Here is an 18,083-nt window from a genome sequence, read left to right on the forward strand (position 1 = left end):
CGAGTCAGCCTGGGTGTCAAAGTCAGGCTAGCATTGGCAAGGCTGAGTCGCAGACAGACAGCATACACCGGTACCATGCACTTGAGAGTTGACTTGCATCCGAGGTGATCGAACGCAGCATTTGAGCCGTATGAGAGGCACAGCGTTGCTACGTGTCTCGCTCGCTAGGAGACTGTGCTGCCTGACAAAGAGGCATATCAGGGGGACTGTGAGGTGGGAAGAAGATTGCGAGATGGTGCGACTCAGGGGTCGAAGAGGATAGCTGACCTTCAAAGGGAGTATCAGGACTTCGGAATGCGGGGCAACAAGGCTCTCCTGTCTCAGTGGAGCTCTACAGGCCCCGCCAGGCCACGACCGAGGTACAGGTACAAGCGCCCCACGAAAAGTGCAGCTTTGGTGGAGGCAAGACTCAGGAGGCTTCGTCAGACAAGCAGAGAGAAGGACCCGGGCGGTGGGTGTACCCCATATGGAGACCCGCGGTTGGACTGTCAGATTCTGTCTTGTACCTCCCCTGCGCTTCCTTCCCCTCCTGTGGGATGCAATGAGTCATGGGACCCCACTTCTTGGCTGCATTCCTACGACGCCTCTCCCCTTTCCCCGCATGTGGGGGTCGTCGATTGACTGACTGTGTCAAGGATGCTGACAAGGGTAGTTGTCGTACGTGGCTCTCGCTGCTCACGAAAGCTCTACGGCTCGATGTGGGTAGAGGGGGAAGCTTGCGGAAGCTGCGTGTACCCCAGACCAGATCCGAAAGCAACATTCGGGCGGCGGGCGTCGCGTGGCCAGAGGTGCGGAGATCCTGCGCCCAAGGGGAAATTTGCCTTTGCACCTCCGACGAATCCTGGGCTGCACGACGGCACGGTGGAGGAGAGGTGACGGGCGAAGACCGAGGTAGTTATCACCTGGAGTGGGGTGGGAGGGGGCTGTAGGGTCCTCACTCATCACACCTCGCCCGATGGGATATCAGTGGGTCATGGGGCAGACGGAGCGGAGTGGAGTGGCCATGCACCTCGTCCGCTGCTGGATCCCGCGTCATGTTCCCGGTCCTTGTTGGCTCGTGTTGATCTTTTGTTCGTTTGGTTCTCAAACTCAAACCCTTGGCCCTTGCTGTGCTTATAAGCAACGTCGCAAACCAGCCAGCCCCCCTTTCCGTCGTCCCGTCCAAAGACCATTCCCTCCTCCGTACCCTTCCAGTGCGAGCACCCAAGGGCACTCACACTTACGCCAGAACGTGTATCCTAGCAGTAGGACATTCACTATCACCACACCCTCCACCTTCCCGTGATCTGATCGCGTATCAATCACAGCCACGTCTATCATCATGACCTCTGTACCACCCATCATCGCCAGCGAGCACCAAGATGAGAGCACGGACGCTGCCACGGCAAAACCACAGTCGTCTCCGTCTGCCTCTCTGGCCAACAGGTCAGGCTCGCCGCTGAACAGCTTGGCCGCACTCAAGAACTCCCTTGGTCTGCCCGTCCACAAGTCTGCCTCTGGCACTCACACGCCCGTGGTACCCAATGCAAAGTGAGTGTTGATAGAGCAGTACCTAGCGAGGTACATTCGAGCTACGGAGGGGCCTGAAAGAGTGAAGGTGTGGAATGCATACTGCCGTGACTGATTGACTTACTGACTGACCCTCCTCTCCCCGCCTGGTCGCCCTCTTCTCCTCTGCAGCGGCTACCTAGAAACTACCTTTGCTGGAAAGCAGGAGCAGGCAGAGCAGGCAATCGCCAAGATTAGGGAGAACGGCTTCATTCCTGCAGAGCTCGTAGAAGGTGAAGTCACTTGGTTCTACGACAACCTTGGCATTGACAACCAGTACTTTGCCATGGAAAGTGTCAGCACCATCTGCGATCACATCATCTCTCTCTATGGAGCCAAGATCCTCGCCTACACCAAGCACTCCGACTCGCTGGAGATCGATCTGGAGCATGCCACATCCAATGGCGCCGTCTTCATCCACTCCAGTCCCCCAGGAGCGAGCGACCCCGATTCGGGAGCTAAGCCTCGATACGAGAGCGTAATTGATGAAAAGTACATCGATAAGTCTACCACTTCTTCAGCCTGGCGACTCGAGACCTACCGATCCAAGGGCAACGTTTCCTCCTCGCTGCCACAGCGCTTGCGATGCTACTTCCTGTCCAAGTGCAACTTCGTACAGCCGGTTCCCAGCCCGGACTCCCCCGAGTACAGCGATATCCGCCGAGTCTCTGACGCCGGCTTCCTGTCCAAGGCGAGCAGCAACACCCTCGAGATCTATCAGGATGTCATGTCGGAAGCTCTCAGCCGTACGGGCCCAGTGATCGAAGTCTTCCAGGTGGAGGGTACCCGTGAACACCGCATCGTCATCGGATACCGCATGGGATCCACGCACGGCTTCTTTTCGGCTCTATCTTCGCTATACCACTACTACAGCCTATTCTCCAGCCGCAAGTACGTCGAGCACTTCAGCAATGATGTCACAATCGTATCCCTCTACCTCAATCCTCTCCCTGGCTCCAAGGCTCCACCCATCGAGCACTCGATCCACCAGGTCACGCGAGAGGCCTCTCTGGTCTACTGCTTGCCAGACAACCCATTCTTCAAGGCTGAAGCAACCGAGTCGGCCTACGCAGTCCAAGAGGCAGCGTACGCCTACGTTGGCTGGCTCTTCGCACAGCACTTCTGCAACCGTCTCGGACAGGCCTACCAAGCCTTGCGCAATGTCCTCGACGAGACGAATCTGCAGCAGGCCTCCATCCTGAATGACATCAAGTTGCGATTCAGGGAGGAGACCTTCACTCGCCAGTCAATTCAAGAGACCCTGCAGTCATATCCTGAGCTGGTACGCCTGCTTTACGTTCACTTTGCTGCTATCCACTACCCGAAGGGAGGCGATGATGACGACCTCATTCCCACGCTCTCGTACCAGCGATTGGTCAAGGAGGAAATCCTCACTGACGAGCAGATGTACGACAGGATCAGGAAGACGACTGTCAACCAGCACGAATTCCAGGTCCTCGAGGCGCTTCTTTTGTTCAACAAGGCCGTCCTGAAGTGCAACTTCTACACGCCTACCAAGGTCGCTCTCAGCTTTAGACTCGACGCAAAGTTCTTGCCCGAGGCCGAGTACCCTGTCAGACCATTTGGTATCTTCTTCGTCGTCGGATCCGACTTCCGTGGTTTCCACGTTCGCTTCAAGGACGTTGCTCGTGGTGGTATTCGAGTCGTCCGTAGTCGCAACCGCGAGCTGTACTCGGTCAATCAGCGAGGTCTCTTCGATGAGGTCTACAATCTGGCACTCACACAACAGAAGAAGAACAAGGATCTTCCCGAAGGAGGCAGCAAAGGTGCTATCCTCCCCTCTCTGGACGCCAACCCGCGTCTGTGCTTCGAGAAGTTCTGTGACTCTTTGATCGATCTCTTGCTCGAGGGTCAGTCTCCAGGTGTCAAGGAGAAGATCGTCGATCTAGTTGGCAAAGAGGAGATCCTCTTCCTTGGTCCCGATGAGGGGACAGCCGACTGCATGGACTGGGCTGCCGGCCATGCTAGGGAGCGTGGAGCTCCCTGGTGGAAGTCCTTCACCACTGGTAAGACCGCTGCCACATTGGGCGGTATTCCTCATGACGTCTGGGGCATGACCAGCTTGTCTGTACGACAATATACCACTGGCATCATGCGCAAGCTTGGTCTAAAGGAAGAGGAGGTGACGAAGGTCCAGACTGGTGGACCAGATGGTGACTTGGGCTCGAACGAGATCCTGCTCAGCACAGACAAGACTGTAGCTATCATCGACGGCAGTGGAGTCATTCATGACCCTCAGGGTCTCGACCGAGAAGAGCTGACTCGCCTGGCGCGAGGACGCAAGATGATCTCTGACTTCGACATCTCGCGATTGAGCAAGGGTGGCTACCGGGTCTTGGTGGAAGAGAATGACGTCAAGCTACCTAGCGGAGAGATCATTCCCGACGGTGTGCAATTCCGCAACCAAGCCCATCTGCTCTTTAAGGCCGACCTCTTCGTTCCTTGCGGAGGTCGTCCCGAGTCGATCAACATCAGCAACGTCAACAGGCTGTTCGATGCAGAGGGCAAGCCCCACTTCAAGTACGTCGTGGAAGGTGCAAACCTCTTCGTCACTAAGCAAGCACGAACAGAGCTGGAGCGAAGAGGTGTCATCCTCTACCCAGACGCGAGTGCCAACAAGGGTGGAGTCACCTCCTCTTCTCTCGAGGTCTTGTGCGGTCTCAGTCTGAGTGATGAGGAATACCAGGAGCTAATGGTCTTCAAGGACGGCAAGCCTTCCAAGTTCTACCTTGGGTACGTGCGCGATGTACAGAACATCATTGCACAAAATGCCCGCAAGGAGTTCGAAGCCATCTGGCGCGAGTCGCAAGCTACTTCGCTACCTCGTTCCCTCATCTCAAGTCAACTCTCCGACGCTCTCAACTCCCTCTCCGAGGAGCTCGAGGGCACCAACCTCTTCCAAAATGTCACCATCAGGAACGCCGTCCTCTCCCACGTCTTCCCTGGTGTTCTGCAGAGGAAGATTGGACTGGAGGCGGCCATTGAGCGGATTCCCGAGGCGTATGCAAAGAGCGCCTTTGCCGCTTGGCTAGCGGCAGACTTCGTCTACAAGAATGGACCTCAGGCATCGCATGTCAGCTTCTATCAGCACCTTACCAACCTCTCGGCTTCAGCACCTACGTCATAGTAGCGTAAAGCACAACAAGTAGACGTGCAGGGAAAAGAAGGGGGGGGTGCAAATTTGGATTTGGATGAATGGGACCTTGACTTGTTTCTCATGTGGGCTTGTGAATTTTATAAATGTCACTCAAGATTTCTTTCTCCCTTTCACGGAGTGTTCCACGGTATGAGGTCTTGTGGATCACGCGTGTCAGATCTGTGATGCGAGGTGACTCAATAGGGGGTATCACTGATTAAGCTTGGGTAGATGTACATGATATTCCTTCTATCTCTCCCGTACCTCCTTTTCATTCCATTCCGATCTCAGAGCTCCATGTCCCCTTGTGACTAGCCTTCTTGAGTGCTGCCACCCTCTTCTCCCCCAATAGAGCAATCGACCGCCGACTGCCCAGTCTAATCTCGGGCACAGCCGTCCCGCAAATTACCTGGTGCAGTGTCCCCTTGAATGCCCTGTCGAGGAAATCCACTGCGGCAGGCAGGCCGATGATCTCTACACCGATGTGCAGTCCAGCAGGGAAGACGACCCATCGTACATCTGCTCCTCGCTGGCACTGTTGCTTGACGTACTTCTGGGCGCTGGTAAAGGGGACCACCTCATCAAAGAAGGCGTGGTAGATGTACATTGGATGTTTCGGCACTGGTACCTTGTATGATGCTTGCGACTGGAGAAGCGTCTCGCGAGCCATGGCGTTGCGCACGACAGGCTCTAGAAGGTAATCCCGTGGGGGAGACACTAGCTGGAAGAAGTTGATGAAGCCGAATTGGGTATTTACCTGAGGTACACAAGTCCCGTCTGATCTCAATCGAGCAGCGATCGTTTTGCCTAGCGGTGTAAAGGCGGAATCCACAAAGGCTTTCACGTCTGGGTAGGCGGCAGCGAGTCCGAGTGAGCCGGCACCGGCGAGACCAGAGGAGGGACCGCGATTGAGCATGTAGAATGTGTCCGTTGGAGAGACGGGCGTGCCGCCGATGGCATTGCCGACGATGTTCAGCTCTGGAGCATATGCTTCGGCGAGGGAAGAGGCAAAGACGCCCGCATTGGCCCCGCCGCTGTATCCATACATGCCGATTTGAGTCTTGGTGAGGGAGAGGTTCTCATGAGTTAGGGCAGCGCGGATCGAGTCGAAGATGATGTGCCCGGCGTTGACCCCAGCCACGAACGCTGATGTGGGGCTGTCAGGGGAGGGATAGAGTCAAAATAGAAGACACGGCAATCAGTCACTAGAGCCTGGCCAGTGACGAGCCTGGACTTGTCCTGAGGCTGCCATGCTCATCACATTCCGGCTCACCCTTGATGGTCAGGGATTGCAACGTAGTGACCTTGGTCCAACGCCCATCCATTGACAATTGGTGCCTCGAGATTGGCCGCTCCAGCCGCTCTACTGCCAGAGCCTGCTACATACGCCCAGCTAGGCGAGCACGACAGCGAGACTGCATCCTCGAAATTCTGAAAGCTAAGCAAGGATGCCTGTCCTCTAGAAGTGCGACTCTTCTTCCTCGGTACGAGTACAGTAGTGATGGCGGCAATGGGTCGGGAGAGGGAGTCTTGACTGCGGAATTTGATTTGGTAGGAATAGTCTAGGTTGTCCGAGGAGGGGATGAAGGTGGAGTTGGTGCGGCGCGTGGCGATGACTTGACCAAGTGAGAGGGTGGAAAGGTCGCTCGGTTGGGCATAGAAGGGGTCTACCAGGGGGTTGGGAAAGCCTGGTACGGCCCATCGCTCAGCCAGGGTGAGGGTGAAGGTAGGGACCGCAAGGAGGAGAGAGGCGAGGAGCAGGAGTCTCGGTGTCATAGCGGGTACGGTAAAAGAGGAGGAAGGCACCGAGGGAAGGGCAAAGAGGGCATCCGTGGGCAAGCAAGGACGAGAAGGAGAGGTGATGAGGGACAGGGGATCAAAGAGGGAAGAGACGGAGGGTCCTCAGAAAGATATGTCCAGAGAGCGACAACGGAGAAGGCGAGGAGTGAGCTTCCCGCACCATGCACAAGTGCCCTTTATCATTGCGGCTTGTCATCTAGAGCTTGACTGATTGCTGCATCGGCTCTTCCAATCCGCCGGTGGAAACATGGGTGTTTGTGCTGCAGCTCTCTTTTGAGGAGCAGGACGAGCGGAATTTCTGGGTAGTGGCGAGCGAACGCACGGCTGGGGTGTGGGCGCCTGTCGTGCCGCTGGTCCATAGCGGGGTCAAATCCATGACTACAATGTCTCTCACCCAGAAAGCTATCGCTTGAGAAGGGGGTATATATTGCATCTAAGAGGCTTCCTTCTTGCAGTTGTCCTTCATGTCTAATCGTCCTCTTCTCCGCCTTCAGCATCCTCCAAGCTTGGCGGAAAGAAGAACATGCTCTCTTCTTCCTCTACCCCCTCAGCCTGGCCAGCATCGCCTTCTTCTTCCGCATCACTGGGACCAACACCTCCCCTTCCCCTGTACTCAGCCTCGCTCCTGGCTCCACCGCGCTTCTTCCTGAGATAGGCCTCAGCAGTGGGATAGGGAGGCTGTAGGCCTTGCAGGGTGGTGTAGAAGAGGTGGGCGGACTGGGAAGCGCTCGCGTTCAGCAGTGTAGGCAGAGGAAGCGAGGAGGGCGAGCAGAGAAAGTGGCGTGGGACCGTGATGAGGTTTGATGAGGAAGGCGGTGGGAAGCCTGGGCTACTTGGGAGGTCCTCGAGCCAGTAGGCCTCGATCAAGGGCTCGGCGCTGGTGATGCTTGGCTCCGCACCAGACGGTCCGTCGCGCTTTGGAACCCACTCGACTGGGCTGTCGGCTGCAAGCTCCAGTATCCTGGCTTTTGCAGCAGCAAGCAGGGCCTTAGCCTTGCTACCAGCCTCGCTCTCATCGCCGTGGCCTCTTATCTCCGTAGTGAGGTGGACTACATATTGGCCCTTGGGACAGCAAAAGGTGCCTTCCCCAAGGACCAGAGCAGTGGTTGCTGCTTCGTTGTACGCCCCGTCCTGCAGAGAGAGCGACCCAGGAGGAAAGACGATGAGACCAGTCTCCAGGGGTTCCTCTTCCTTTCGCATTTCTCCTTCTCCAGATGAAGTGGCACTAGACGTCACTGCTGGGGCCGGTATCCGCACGCTTCGGTCGAGCACCAGAATGCCTTGAAGCAGCTGAGTGTCTGAAGTGCTTGCGCTCTGCGGTGTCGTCGCTTGCGGCCCCTTCATGGAGTGTACGAGGTCGTCCTCTCCTATCACGTAGTCGGCTGTGAAGATTTCGTCGATGTCTTTCAGCTTGAGCTGGTAACGAGACACGTCTGTTTCTCCTGACGGGCCCTCCAGTTGCTCGGCGGTCAGCTTCTCGATCTCCTTGCCCAGGATAAAGGTAGCACCATGTACAGCTGCTGCGCGGCAGTAACCCTGTGCAATCTCCCCCGCACCTCCATATTGAGGTACAAGGTAGGCAGAATTGCCGTACCTGCCCACAGATGTCAAGTGGACCTTCAGCCGCTCCATTGCAGCATTGATTGCCTCCGTCTCCGAAGAGCCGAGCGCGATACCGTACATGATCGCAGTAACAAGGTGCGGCGGTAGCGTGAATTTTGTCTCCAAAAAAGTCTTGAAGGGCATCTCATCCGTAGAAGAAGAACTGTATGTAGCGGCGAACTGAAGGAACTTCATCAGCTTGCGCTTCTCGATGAGACTGAGCTCGCCGCTCTTGAAGACGTCCTCTTTACTAGCCGGGACTGTCTTGAGCATGCCTTGCTGGGTGTCCCACACGGCTGTGCGTTGCAGTAGGCGAAAGGTGGCATATCTGGCGACTTGGGAGCGTACAAGTACGTCGAGAGAAGGCGAAGCGGCGGGCTGTAGAGCAGGCGAAAGGGAGATCGAGTAATGACGATCGAGGGTTTCAAGGCAGGCTGGGGTATGGGACGATGACGCTTCCGCTGCGTCTGGGCCTGCAAAGTACGGGAAGGTAATGCCGGCTAGCGGAGTCCCCTCAGCGTCGGCCTTCCCACTGTGACTGCGACGTTGTAGCTCTGTCACTAGCTGGCTCAAGGTGAGCGAGGCATTGTAGCTGCCATAGTACTCGGCTGGATCGATGTGTAGGACCCTATTCTTGGACGACTGGGAGAGGGCGGCGGATAATGTGGAAAGCGTAAGGGAAGTGCCTACCAGGAGATGCGAGTAGTGAGACGAAGGACCGTCCTCGTTTGTACTTGACTCCATCATCGAGGAAGCAGTGTACTCGAGTAGTCGAGGAGCTTCATCGTCTGCAGGGAGGAAAGGTGCGAGCTGCGAGGTCTGATGCGCCCTTCCGCCCCTCGGCCCGTGCTTGCGCTTCTTCGCCTCTCACCACCATCTTGACGGTATAATCAATCCTCCTCATCCTCATCCATTGCCTCGCTACAATGGCCACAGCTGTCTCTTCAGCTGGCCCTTCGTCAGCTCCTGCCTCGTCTTCCTCGACAATCTACATCAACAACCTCAACGAGAAGGTCAAGCTGTCCATCCTCAAGACGTCGCTCCACTCCCTCTTTTCCACCTATGGCCAGGTCCTCTCCATCACAGCTCACTCCAACATCAGGCTGAGGGGCCAAGCATTCGTGGCATTCTCTGATGGCGAAATTGCAGGAAAGGCAGCAAAGGAAGTGAATGGATTCCCGCTCTACGGCAAGGCAATGGTTAGTACTCTCCGGAACATGACCCGCATGCCATGGCATTTGCCCCAGTAGGCCGACTCGGCAACGCGGACCATCCTAGCTCTGCCATTACTGACGCTTTTCTCGTTCACTCATCTCCTCTATTGCTCTCCTGCAATTGTTTCCCCTCTCCTAGCAATGCGCTCTGGCCAAGACTCCCTCCGATTCAGTGGTACTCAAGCGCACACCGCGGAACTCGCCCGCCTTCAAGGAGCACAAGTCCACACGGCGTGCCCGCAAAGCAGAGATCAGTGCTGCTCTCGCTGCGCAAAAGCAAGGTGTACCAGCAGGTATTGCTGGCGGCAAGCGTAAGCGAGATGGCGAGGCAGACGGACAAGAGGGCGCAGCAGGTCTGGTGGATGGTGCCCAGCCTCCTCCGGTGAAACGGGCAATCCCTCAACTGCCCGACGAGTACCTTCCTCCCAACCCGCTCCTCTTTATCCAAAACCTACCAGAGGACAATAGCGCTACTCGAGAGGAGCTGGAGACGCTCTTTGTTGACTTTGAAGGCTTGCAGGATGTGAGGATGATCCCTGGAAAGGCTATTGCGTTCGTCGAGTTTGCTTCGGCGGAGCTGGCGAGTAGGGCAAGAGAGGGGCTCAATGGACGAAAGGTTGGGACGCAGGTGAGGGAGGAGGCGGGAGAGGAGGTCAAGGGGATGAGGATCACTTTCGCGAGGGTATGAGAGAGTACTCTACCTCTGTCCTCCAAGTAGTCGAGTCAACGAAAGTACAGTTCAATCTATGCATGTTGGCATTGCAATACAAGAGGGTTCTACGATATGTACAACAGCATGTGGGAAAGTGCAAACGAAGATGCGAGTAGGAGTCATTGCTTTTCTAGCTCCTGGTGGGCTACCCAGTCTAGTCCATGAGATTGACAGAGCTGGCCTTCTGCTTGCTTGAAGAGGCCTCGCTGTCCCCCCGTAGCGTCATCTCCTCACTACCATCCTCATCATCCCTCAACGGCGGCAAAGGCGGAGCGGTCCTAATCCTCCTCCTGCCCCCATCTGCCTCTTCCTCGGGGTAAAGCGTTCTCGTCGTCTCAATATCCTCTAGGATATCGTGGAAACACCACTCGACTGCTTCTGCTGCCCAAAAGTGATCGCAGTGCTCTGCCTCTTCCTGCCTCTTGAAGCGCAACACCTGCACATCCACCTCTACGTTCTCTAGACGTTCCACCAGTGGATCCGTCAGAACGAGAAAGTCCATGCCACCACTGAAGACGGATAGGGGTGGGAAACGAGAGTCCCACCAGCGCTCGGCATTGGGATCGAGGATGCAGCCGCGAGAGGCAAAGCCGTCTTTGCCTGCCCACCAATAGATGGAGGTAGAGGAGACGGGCTGAGGTGTGAAGCGGAACATCTTGGCCTTCCTTCGCAGAAGCCAATTGGCGTCTGTCCAGGCGAAGAGGAAGGCGAACATCTGGTAGCCTAGCAGAGCGTAAGGCCAAGCTGGTGTCCAATCGTAAGAGACTGACACAGAAGCGTAAAGGATGAAGGGCAGGTGGATGGTCAGATGCGAGCACACGTGGCAACGATGTCCCTCTCTGCGACTCACGTTTCATCAGCGGAATGAAGTCTAGCACGCCAAAGACCCTCTTCCAAGCTTTCCACTCCATGTGACCCAGCGATGTGAATGGGAAGCAGCTGGTCAATGGGCCGGCAAAGACGGCAGGCGCCAGAGCGGCAAAGTAGCTCAGCTTCTCTCCCAGCTCGGGGACCATGTCCTTTGACAGCGAGATGAATGCGCTTCCATTGCCTTGAGAATGACCAATGTAAGCAATCTTGTCATAGCCAGTCTCTTTGCGGACGTAGTCGACTAGTGCTGGGATATCGTAGATTGCCAATTCGCGGATGTTGTAGTCCCAAAAGCGAGGGTCCGAGCGACTGAGGCGCTTGTGACCCATGTCGAAGACGCCGCGATTGTTGCCGAGGAAGACTTGGTAGCCTCCATGCCTTGCTAGCCAAAAGGCAAGACTACGCTCTTCTGAGGTCACGAAGGACCCAGAGGACTGGAAAAGCCCATGCATGATCAGGACTGGGAACCCGCCTGCAGGAGATGGCAGCCATGTGGACGACGTCTCATCATTAGTCATCGGCTCACGCGGAACGCAGTCTCTCCCGTTCTCCCACTCACCTTTACCATTGCTCTTGGTTTGCCCCTCCTGCTGAGGATCGATGACTCTATGCAATCTCAAGTAGTAACCATCTGCAGTTTCTACCGTCTCGTTGCGGATCTCAAATCCACAGCTCTTGGCATAGTAATTCACATCCTTGACCAGACCCTCTTTGCCCCACCGCTGTACATCGTCCCAATCCCAACTCGGCTGACTTGAAGGCGAAGTGGAGAGGAGTTTGGGGATCTGAGCTAGGAGACGGACAGATAGCGCCCAGATGACAATAAGAATAAGGAAGCCAGAGGAGAGGGTATTGGCAATGAGTTGGGTGATGCCGAAGCGAACCCTTCTGAAGATGTTGAAGTTTCCATAGGGCGGTGCTCCACCTCGGTGGGCGAAGAGCTTGTCTGTGGGTATCAGATCATTTTCCTCTAGTGGAGGATGAGAGTACATGGACCGCCTGGCCTCCTCCTCTTGAGACGACTTGTCCACCTTGACCCTGATCATGCCGTTCGCCGAGTTTGGTCGGCTGATAAGATGACCTCCATTGCTGGACGACGAGATTGATGCGCTGCCGGGGGACAACATGTTGCCCTGCCCTCCACTACTGGTGGAAGACGTGGCAGCTGACTTGTTCAGTGTATCAGGCAGGGCTGTCACTTCTGCAGTATCAAAGTCGAGGAGCTGTCCATTGGGTACCAGAGATGACGTGACTTCTGAAGGAGCAGCGTAGCCCGCCTGCGATGCGACTGGTCGATTGTTTGTGGAGCTCTTGCGAGCCGGTACAGGCCTCGAGTGGGAGGTAGAGGAAGAGGAAGGGGCAGACATGCTAGCAAGATCCCTGCTGGGCCGGATGTGTGACCTCACGGGGGTACGTTGCTGCGTTGCGCCAGAGCAAGGCGGCAAGGTGGAGTCGAAGTGGCTGGATCAGACAAGGCTTGCAAGTGAGTAAGGATGCGACGAGGAGAAGTGATGATGGAGGAGAGAAGTAGACTTGCCTCTCTCGGCGTTTGAGCAGCTCAAAGCAGGCGAGGGCGTTAAGCGACGAGGGACTTGACTGACGGAGGGTAAAGTGGATGGACAGGCAGTGACAGCATCTTTGGCGCCGCCTGTGGCTGCCTGCGCCCCACTGCAGGGCGCCGTCCCGCGTGAATGGCTGACCCGCTGACGACTCTGCCGATCCAATCTCCGCCGCGGAAACACACGAGAGATCGCCGAGGCACAGAGAACGTCAGAAGCAGCCTCGAGGCCATTCACATGATCATCTCAATTGAAAAGGACTATGAAGTGGTGTCATATCGAATGGTGTCGAGTGGAGCAGACATGACTCAATTGACTCCTTTCACTTCCTCTGAGTCGCCTTCGAGGTACTAGCAGCGACGCTAGAGCTCTTTCCTTCCTCTTTCTTAGCCACTTTGGCCCTGAGCTCCTCCTTCTTCTCCTTCAACTTGTCTTTCTTTCCACCACTGAAGCTATGCAAGAGTTGAATCAGGGTCCCTCCTAGCGCTGTCGACAGGATACCAACGAGCCAGCTTGGCAACTTGGAGAACTTGTCGTACACCATGTTAGCTGGTCTGGCAACTAGTAGGGGCAGGTGGGCCTGACTGCCACCCGGAGCCATAGAGCTCTCCCAGATGGGCAGCAGTTTGAGCCACAGATCTGACCCGATGTAGTGAAGCATCTTCTCCGAGTCGAGACCACTGGTGAACGCTACCTTCCAGGTGCGAATGTCGTAGCTCCGATCGGGAGAAGTTGAGGGCGTGATGAAGAGGATGACAGGCACTCTGTGGATGATGAAAGATCGTCGGTGCAGAGGCGTCGTCAGGCGTGAGTTCGGGACAGCAGCTCGCACAACTGATATCTGTGGCCTTAACTCACTTCCAGATCCACCAGTGCCACATCAAGTCGGCCTCGTGAGTGAAGTCCGCTACGGCAAAGTTGTAGTCTTTGGCGTGGAGTTGCGAGGCCTGTGCTCTCTCTTGCCTACGCTTCTCTGAGCTCGAAGCCTCATCCCGTCCTTCATCGTCTTCTCTGGCCGTGGCGTACTGGCTTGTGCCTGCAAAGGTGTCTTGGACGGTCGAGAGGAAGCTCGAAAGCAAAGTTCCATCGCTGTCCGGTCCGTCTTTGATGAAGCCGACGGTCTTGTTGTAGAGGGTATCCATTATGCGTGACGATGCGTCTGCTTCGGGAGCGGTTCTGGTCGGACAGAGGGTCGAGCCGGATAGCATCAGTTGCTGTTAGGCTTTCGAAGCTTTGTGGTCCCCGCAACAGTACTCACGCTAGTACGACCCACACCTTGCGCTCCTCGCCCTCCTTGCCTCTGCTGACCGACCAGGGGAAACCCCGATCAGCACCTTCCCTTCTGGGAGGTGGGGGTGGCATTTGCAGGATGGCTTCAAGTGTCTCAGGACTGTCTATGTCTTTGAGCATAGTAATGGAGTGATGAAAAATGGGGTGTAGAGCAGCGGCGGCAGAAAAGCGACCCTCGGTAATTTCTTCGTCTGTCCGCGACATAAAGCGTCTTTGAATGTACTGAAAAGGATTTGAAGCAAGCGTGAGAGATTCAGTACCCCGATTGTATACTCATACAGGAGTACGAAATAGCGCTGAGGTCTCTTACTGACTCTGGTACCTTTCTCGATCATTCCTTCATTGTTCGGGTCGTACGAGGGTTCATCCTGGCTCGCTTCCTTTGCCTCTGCACAGGGTGCGAGAAGACTGGTCGACAAAGCAAGTGCGACCAGCAGGAGGAGGAGGAAGCTGTGCCTTAGCCCTACAATCTTTTTGGCCGGCTTTGCCATCATCGTGAGCTGTGAGCAGAGAGGTGCGATGATGCTGTGAAGTATCGAGGTGGTCAGGGGAATTAGAGCTGGCCGCGGGGGTGAGCGGGTGGAGATTAGATTGTCGCAGGCGCGGCGCGGCAACATCGGCTTCGCGTCTGCCCGTGCCTCCGCTTGCCCTCCCTTGCCCTGAACATCATCTGCGGCAAAGACATCAATGTCAACCGCATTGTCATTGCAGATATGAACATGCCATGTCGAAAAGAATAGTGGCCCTCTGTCTAGCTGCATGTCCTCATTGGCCTAAGCCTGCGCCTTGTCGAAGTGGTGAGCGGTCCCGGGCCTATTCAGACACGCGAGGTGAGCGAACGTTCTGCGTCTGGCGTGGCGCTTTCCGCTGATGCCTCAGCCCCAGACCTTTGCTCGCTCAACCACGTCTGCCTTGCTGCCTGGTCATACCAGCCCCTTGCTACCATCTTAGCTGTCCTCTTCTCGCACCGGGGCTTTCTCTCACCCATCTCCGCCATACACGAGAGCTACTACCAGCCTAGTGAGCTCAGACTCTATCTGCCCATCGGCATCTCGGCACACGACTGTGGCTTCTGGCTACTTCCGCTGCTGCTCCCGCTTCACACGATCAAGGCTCACCTCTGCTCAGGATTCACATCGCCTGGCCGAGCGTCTCTCTGTGAACTGTATCCTCCCAGGACCCGGTTGCGGATGCCTCCGATTATATTTTACCATAGCAGCTCGCTAGTGATCTGACAGACAGCATCACCACCCTGCCAATCTCGCCACCATGAAGTTCTCCAAGACGTATCTTCAGACCATGACGGATCCCTCCTTTCCAAAGGAATGGAGGGAAAAGGGTCTCGAGTACAAGGAGCTCAAAAAGCTCATCAATGGAGTCGTTGCTGAGTTGGAGTCACTCGGGCTCAGCGCAGACGTCTTGCGAGACTTGCTGGAGCCGCCGGAGCAGGCGCAGGCCAGCGTCGATAGTACTGCTTCAGCTCAGTCCACCTCTAAGAGCACATCGTCGCGCAAGAGGCCAACGTCTTCTGGATCAAATGCATCCGAGACTGGGCCTGGGTACAGGCATCGTAGCGCAAGCAGTGAGGGCAGCCATGCTAGCCATGACACATCTGATTCCGAGGGCCAAGACGATCTCAGCAGTAGCCTTGTGGCCGGCCTCGCTCGGCTCTCCACAGGAAGACCAGCTCCTTCGGGCTTCGTGGACCCCCTCAGTCCGCTGATGGAGGAGGAGGAAGCCAGAAGGAGGAGCGTCGAGCAGGCAATGAATGTTCCGCCCTTCACCCCGGCCGAAGCCATGCCCCCAGCTGCTCTCCTCCCAACAGAACAGGCAGTTCGACCTTCGCCTGCTGGAGAATGGCTTTCTTCCATCTCTCATCCTCATCATCACCTGCATGCTCCTCCGTCGGACCCTCACGCATCCACTAGGGGCAAGAAGCGCTCGAAGCGGTCTCCATCCCCCGTTGGACTCAATGCAGAGCTTGGGTCAAGAGAGGGATCGGAGGAGAGTGCAGCCGGACCTTCACAGCAAAAGGCTAGGCATTTAGGTGTAAGCGATGAGGACCGTACTCATCTGTTCCGTGCAAGTCCTATGGCTATGTTGGGCATACCCAGACAGGCGGATACAACATTCGAGAGAGATTCATCAGCCGACCTTAACGATGGCGAAGCCAACCTAGCCTCCACCTCGCCGAGCTCAAGCTGGCGGCTAGGCAAGAAGGATCTTGAACAGCTACGTCGCAACAGTCACAGCGCACCTGGTCGACCTTCTTCCGCCGGCAAAAGACAAGGGAGCGCGACGGGCGCAGAAGAGGCTCTTGAGACTGAAGCTGATGATGAGCGACACGATTGGGGTGGCCATGCATGGAGGGAGAGGCAAGGGCTGGGCTGGGATGCAACCCAGAAGGCAGCAGGCAACGTCCAACGGACTGCTGCACAGAATGGGAACGGTTCATCGCCTGTCCCAGGCTCCAAGCAAGGCAGGTGGGTCCAAGGAAAGGACGGCCGTCGGGCTAGGGCCGAGTATGAGCTGGCAGGGACACCGGAGCATCCAACCCCTCGCATCAAACTGATCATCGAGTCTCCAGTCAATTCAGACGACGAGAGCGAGGATTCCGCCGGATCAAGCGACGAAGGAGACGACGATGATGGCCGTATCACCGAGCTACCGCCCTCTCTCCCTGGCTCGCGTCGTCCATCGACAGACCAGCCGGCGGTCATTCCTCCTATAGCAGTTGCCAATGAAGACACTTCCGCTGACAGCGCGCCTCAGCAACCTCGGATGAAGCGGACCAGGGAGATCATCATCCCACTCACGGCCGATACAGAATTCCTGGATACATTGACTGCCTCTCTGACGAAGCTGTCAGAGCTGCAAAAGAGTCAGAAAGACACATTTGTGACCTCGACGGAGGATCTTTGTGCATCGGTTGCTCGAGCCGCCAGTCCTTACGCAACCAAGAATGATCTCTACGTGTGGAGGGAAATCTTCCAGCTCTGGGTGGACATGCAGATCTTTGAATCGCAGCGAGAAAAGGATCGTGGAGAGCTGAGCGTTGACGAGTCAGAGGCAAGGCTGCAGCGATTCGCACAAGAATTGGCCAAGCGAGGCTGGCTGGCTGAAAGTGCCATGCCGTCGTCGCCCGGAGGCAGCAAGATCAAACTCTCGAGGTCTAAAGAGGCAATGCAACAAGCCCTGACGGTATCGATGAAGTCTTCAAAGTCAGCGTCTGCCGTGGAAGACTTCTTGCGGCTGAACCTGGCGCTGCTGGACGTCAAGAAATTCCAGCGAGTCAATGTAGAGGCGGCGAGGAAGATTCTCAAGAAGCACGACAAGCGTACTGCTCTCACTGCTAGCTCTGGTCTGCGCGACTTTGTGCGACAGCAGGAAGCAGCCCGTGCCTTTACAACTGCCATGGGAGGTGCGGCAGCAATGATGGGTGGTGCTGGCCTCCCGGCCGAGTCGACAGGCACCCTTGTTGCGCCAGCCTACGGTACACATCCTTCGCTAGCAGCGTTGCTGCCGTCATCTACGACTGGCCTGCTTTCCGAGTCACTCCCACACATCCTCCTCTCCCTCCTGACCACGACTCTCCTACCCATCCTGCCAAGCGTAGACGACTACTCCTGCGCCATCTGCACCGGTCTAGCCTGGCGCCCGATCCGCCTCGACTGCTCCCACCTCTTCTGCATCCGCTGTCTAGTCAAGCTTCAAAAGGCAGGAAAGAAACACTGCCCCCTCTGTCGCGCTCCCGACGTTGTCATGTCGGCCGACGGACGCAACATGGACGAGGCGACTGTGAATATGCTTCGCATGTGGTTCCCGCATGAGGTGAATGAAAAGGAGCAGGAGAATGAGAGTGATAGGAAAAAGGAGGAACTGAGCGAGTTGGGCATACGTAGTGAGGGAAAGTGTGTGGTGATGTGATCAGGGTAGCAAAAAGATGTAAGGTGATGAGGAGGAGTCGGGTGAGAAAAATCCCTGCATATAGCGCATCATGGTCCAATTTGTATCTATCTTCACCTCACGGACATGACAGTCAACCTTCTCTGTCTCTGAAGCAGCTCGATCGCCATCGTATGTCAAAAGGTCTGACTCTCCATTGTAACTATCCATCGAAAGACGATCCGCCTAGTCTCTCTCTGTCCCTCAAGCGCACCGCGCAACCCCCCCTCTCCGCCAGTCCGGTCTGTGACCGACGGAAGGCCGCCGCCCAAAAAGGCTGCAAGCAACGTGAGCTCCTCTTTCCCCTTTTTTCCTTTCTACAACCATACCCCTCTCCTCCCGCAACCTCTGCCCACTCCCAACCCAGCTGCCAGGAAGAATAGCTG

At 56.2% G+C, this 18,083-nt stretch overlaps 7 protein-coding genes across 7 annotated transcripts; 3 read left to right on the forward strand and 4 right to left on the reverse strand.

The window, feature by feature from the left end:
- The first annotated feature begins 1,434 nt into the window (after positions 1-1,434).
- Positions 1,435-4,836, forward strand: BCV69DRAFT_13790 (putative glutamate dehydrogenase, NAD(+)-specific). Its single transcript, XM_025489266.1, has 2 exons — positions 1,435-1,530; positions 1,692-4,836. Exons 1-2 carry the CDS (start codon positions 1,524-1,526, stop codon positions 4,694-4,696), a joined length of 3,012 nt encoding a protein of 1,003 aa, XP_025351082.1. The 5' UTR covers positions 1,435-1,523; the 3' UTR covers positions 4,697-4,836.
- Positions 4,837-4,976: 140 nt separating this feature from the next.
- BCV69DRAFT_309781 (lipase) lies at positions 4,977-6,520 on the reverse strand (the record flags this gene model as incomplete). The annotated part of the gene is made up of 2 exons (XM_025494742.1): positions 5,979-6,520; positions 4,977-5,862 (listed from the first exon to the last, which is right to left on the reverse strand). Exons 1-2 carry the CDS (start codon positions 6,479-6,481, stop codon positions 4,977-4,979), a joined length of 1,389 nt encoding a protein of 462 aa, XP_025351083.1. The 5' UTR covers positions 6,482-6,520.
- Positions 6,521-7,528: 1,008 nt separating this feature from the next.
- On the reverse strand, positions 7,529-8,851 carry BCV69DRAFT_243531 (FAD/NAD(P)-binding domain-containing protein; the record flags this gene model as incomplete). The annotated part of the gene is made up of 1 exon (XM_025490073.1): positions 7,529-8,851. A coding segment is annotated over one exon (1,323 nt), but the record flags the coding sequence as incomplete, so codon positions are not given.
- A 126-nt stretch (positions 8,852-8,977) lies between these two features.
- On the forward strand, positions 8,978-10,096 carry BCV69DRAFT_279828 (hypothetical protein). Its single transcript, XM_025491385.1, has 2 exons — positions 8,978-9,306; positions 9,461-10,096. The coding sequence occupies exons 1-2, from the start codon at positions 9,034-9,036 to the stop codon at positions 10,007-10,009; spliced, it is 822 nt and encodes a 273-aa protein (XP_025351085.1). The 5' UTR covers positions 8,978-9,033; the 3' UTR covers positions 10,010-10,096.
- Positions 10,097-10,187: 91 nt separating this feature from the next.
- On the reverse strand, positions 10,188-11,895 carry BCV69DRAFT_244170 (alpha/beta-hydrolase; the record flags this gene model as incomplete). The annotated part of the gene is made up of 3 exons (XM_025490096.1): positions 10,188-10,798; positions 10,884-11,375; positions 11,463-11,895. 3 exons carry the CDS (start codon positions 11,893-11,895, stop codon positions 10,188-10,190), a joined length of 1,536 nt encoding a protein of 511 aa, XP_025351086.1.
- A 1,216-nt stretch (positions 11,896-13,111) lies between these two features.
- Positions 13,112-14,166, reverse strand: BCV69DRAFT_279831 (hypothetical protein). The gene is made up of 2 exons (XM_025491386.1): positions 13,721-14,166; positions 13,112-13,638 (listed from the first exon to the last, which is right to left on the reverse strand). Exons 1-2 carry the CDS (start codon positions 13,954-13,956, stop codon positions 13,317-13,319), a joined length of 558 nt encoding a protein of 185 aa, XP_025351087.1. The 5' UTR covers positions 13,957-14,166; the 3' UTR covers positions 13,112-13,316.
- A 501-nt stretch (positions 14,167-14,667) lies between these two features.
- Positions 14,668-17,997, forward strand: BCV69DRAFT_279832 (hypothetical protein). Its single transcript, XM_025491387.1, has one exon. The coding sequence runs from the start codon at positions 15,022-15,024 to the stop codon at positions 17,677-17,679; it is 2,658 nt and encodes an 885-aa protein (XP_025351088.1). The 5' UTR covers positions 14,668-15,021; the 3' UTR covers positions 17,680-17,997.
- The last annotated feature ends 86 nt before the right edge of the window (positions 17,998-18,083 follow it).

The sequence above is a fragment of the Pseudomicrostroma glucosiphilum genome, assembly GCF_003144135.1.
Source record: "Pseudomicrostroma glucosiphilum strain MCA 4718 unplaced genomic scaffold BCV69scaffold_1, whole genome shotgun sequence".
Lineage (NCBI taxonomy): Eukaryota > Fungi > Basidiomycota > Exobasidiomycetes > Microstromatales > Microstromataceae > Microstroma > Microstroma glucosiphilum.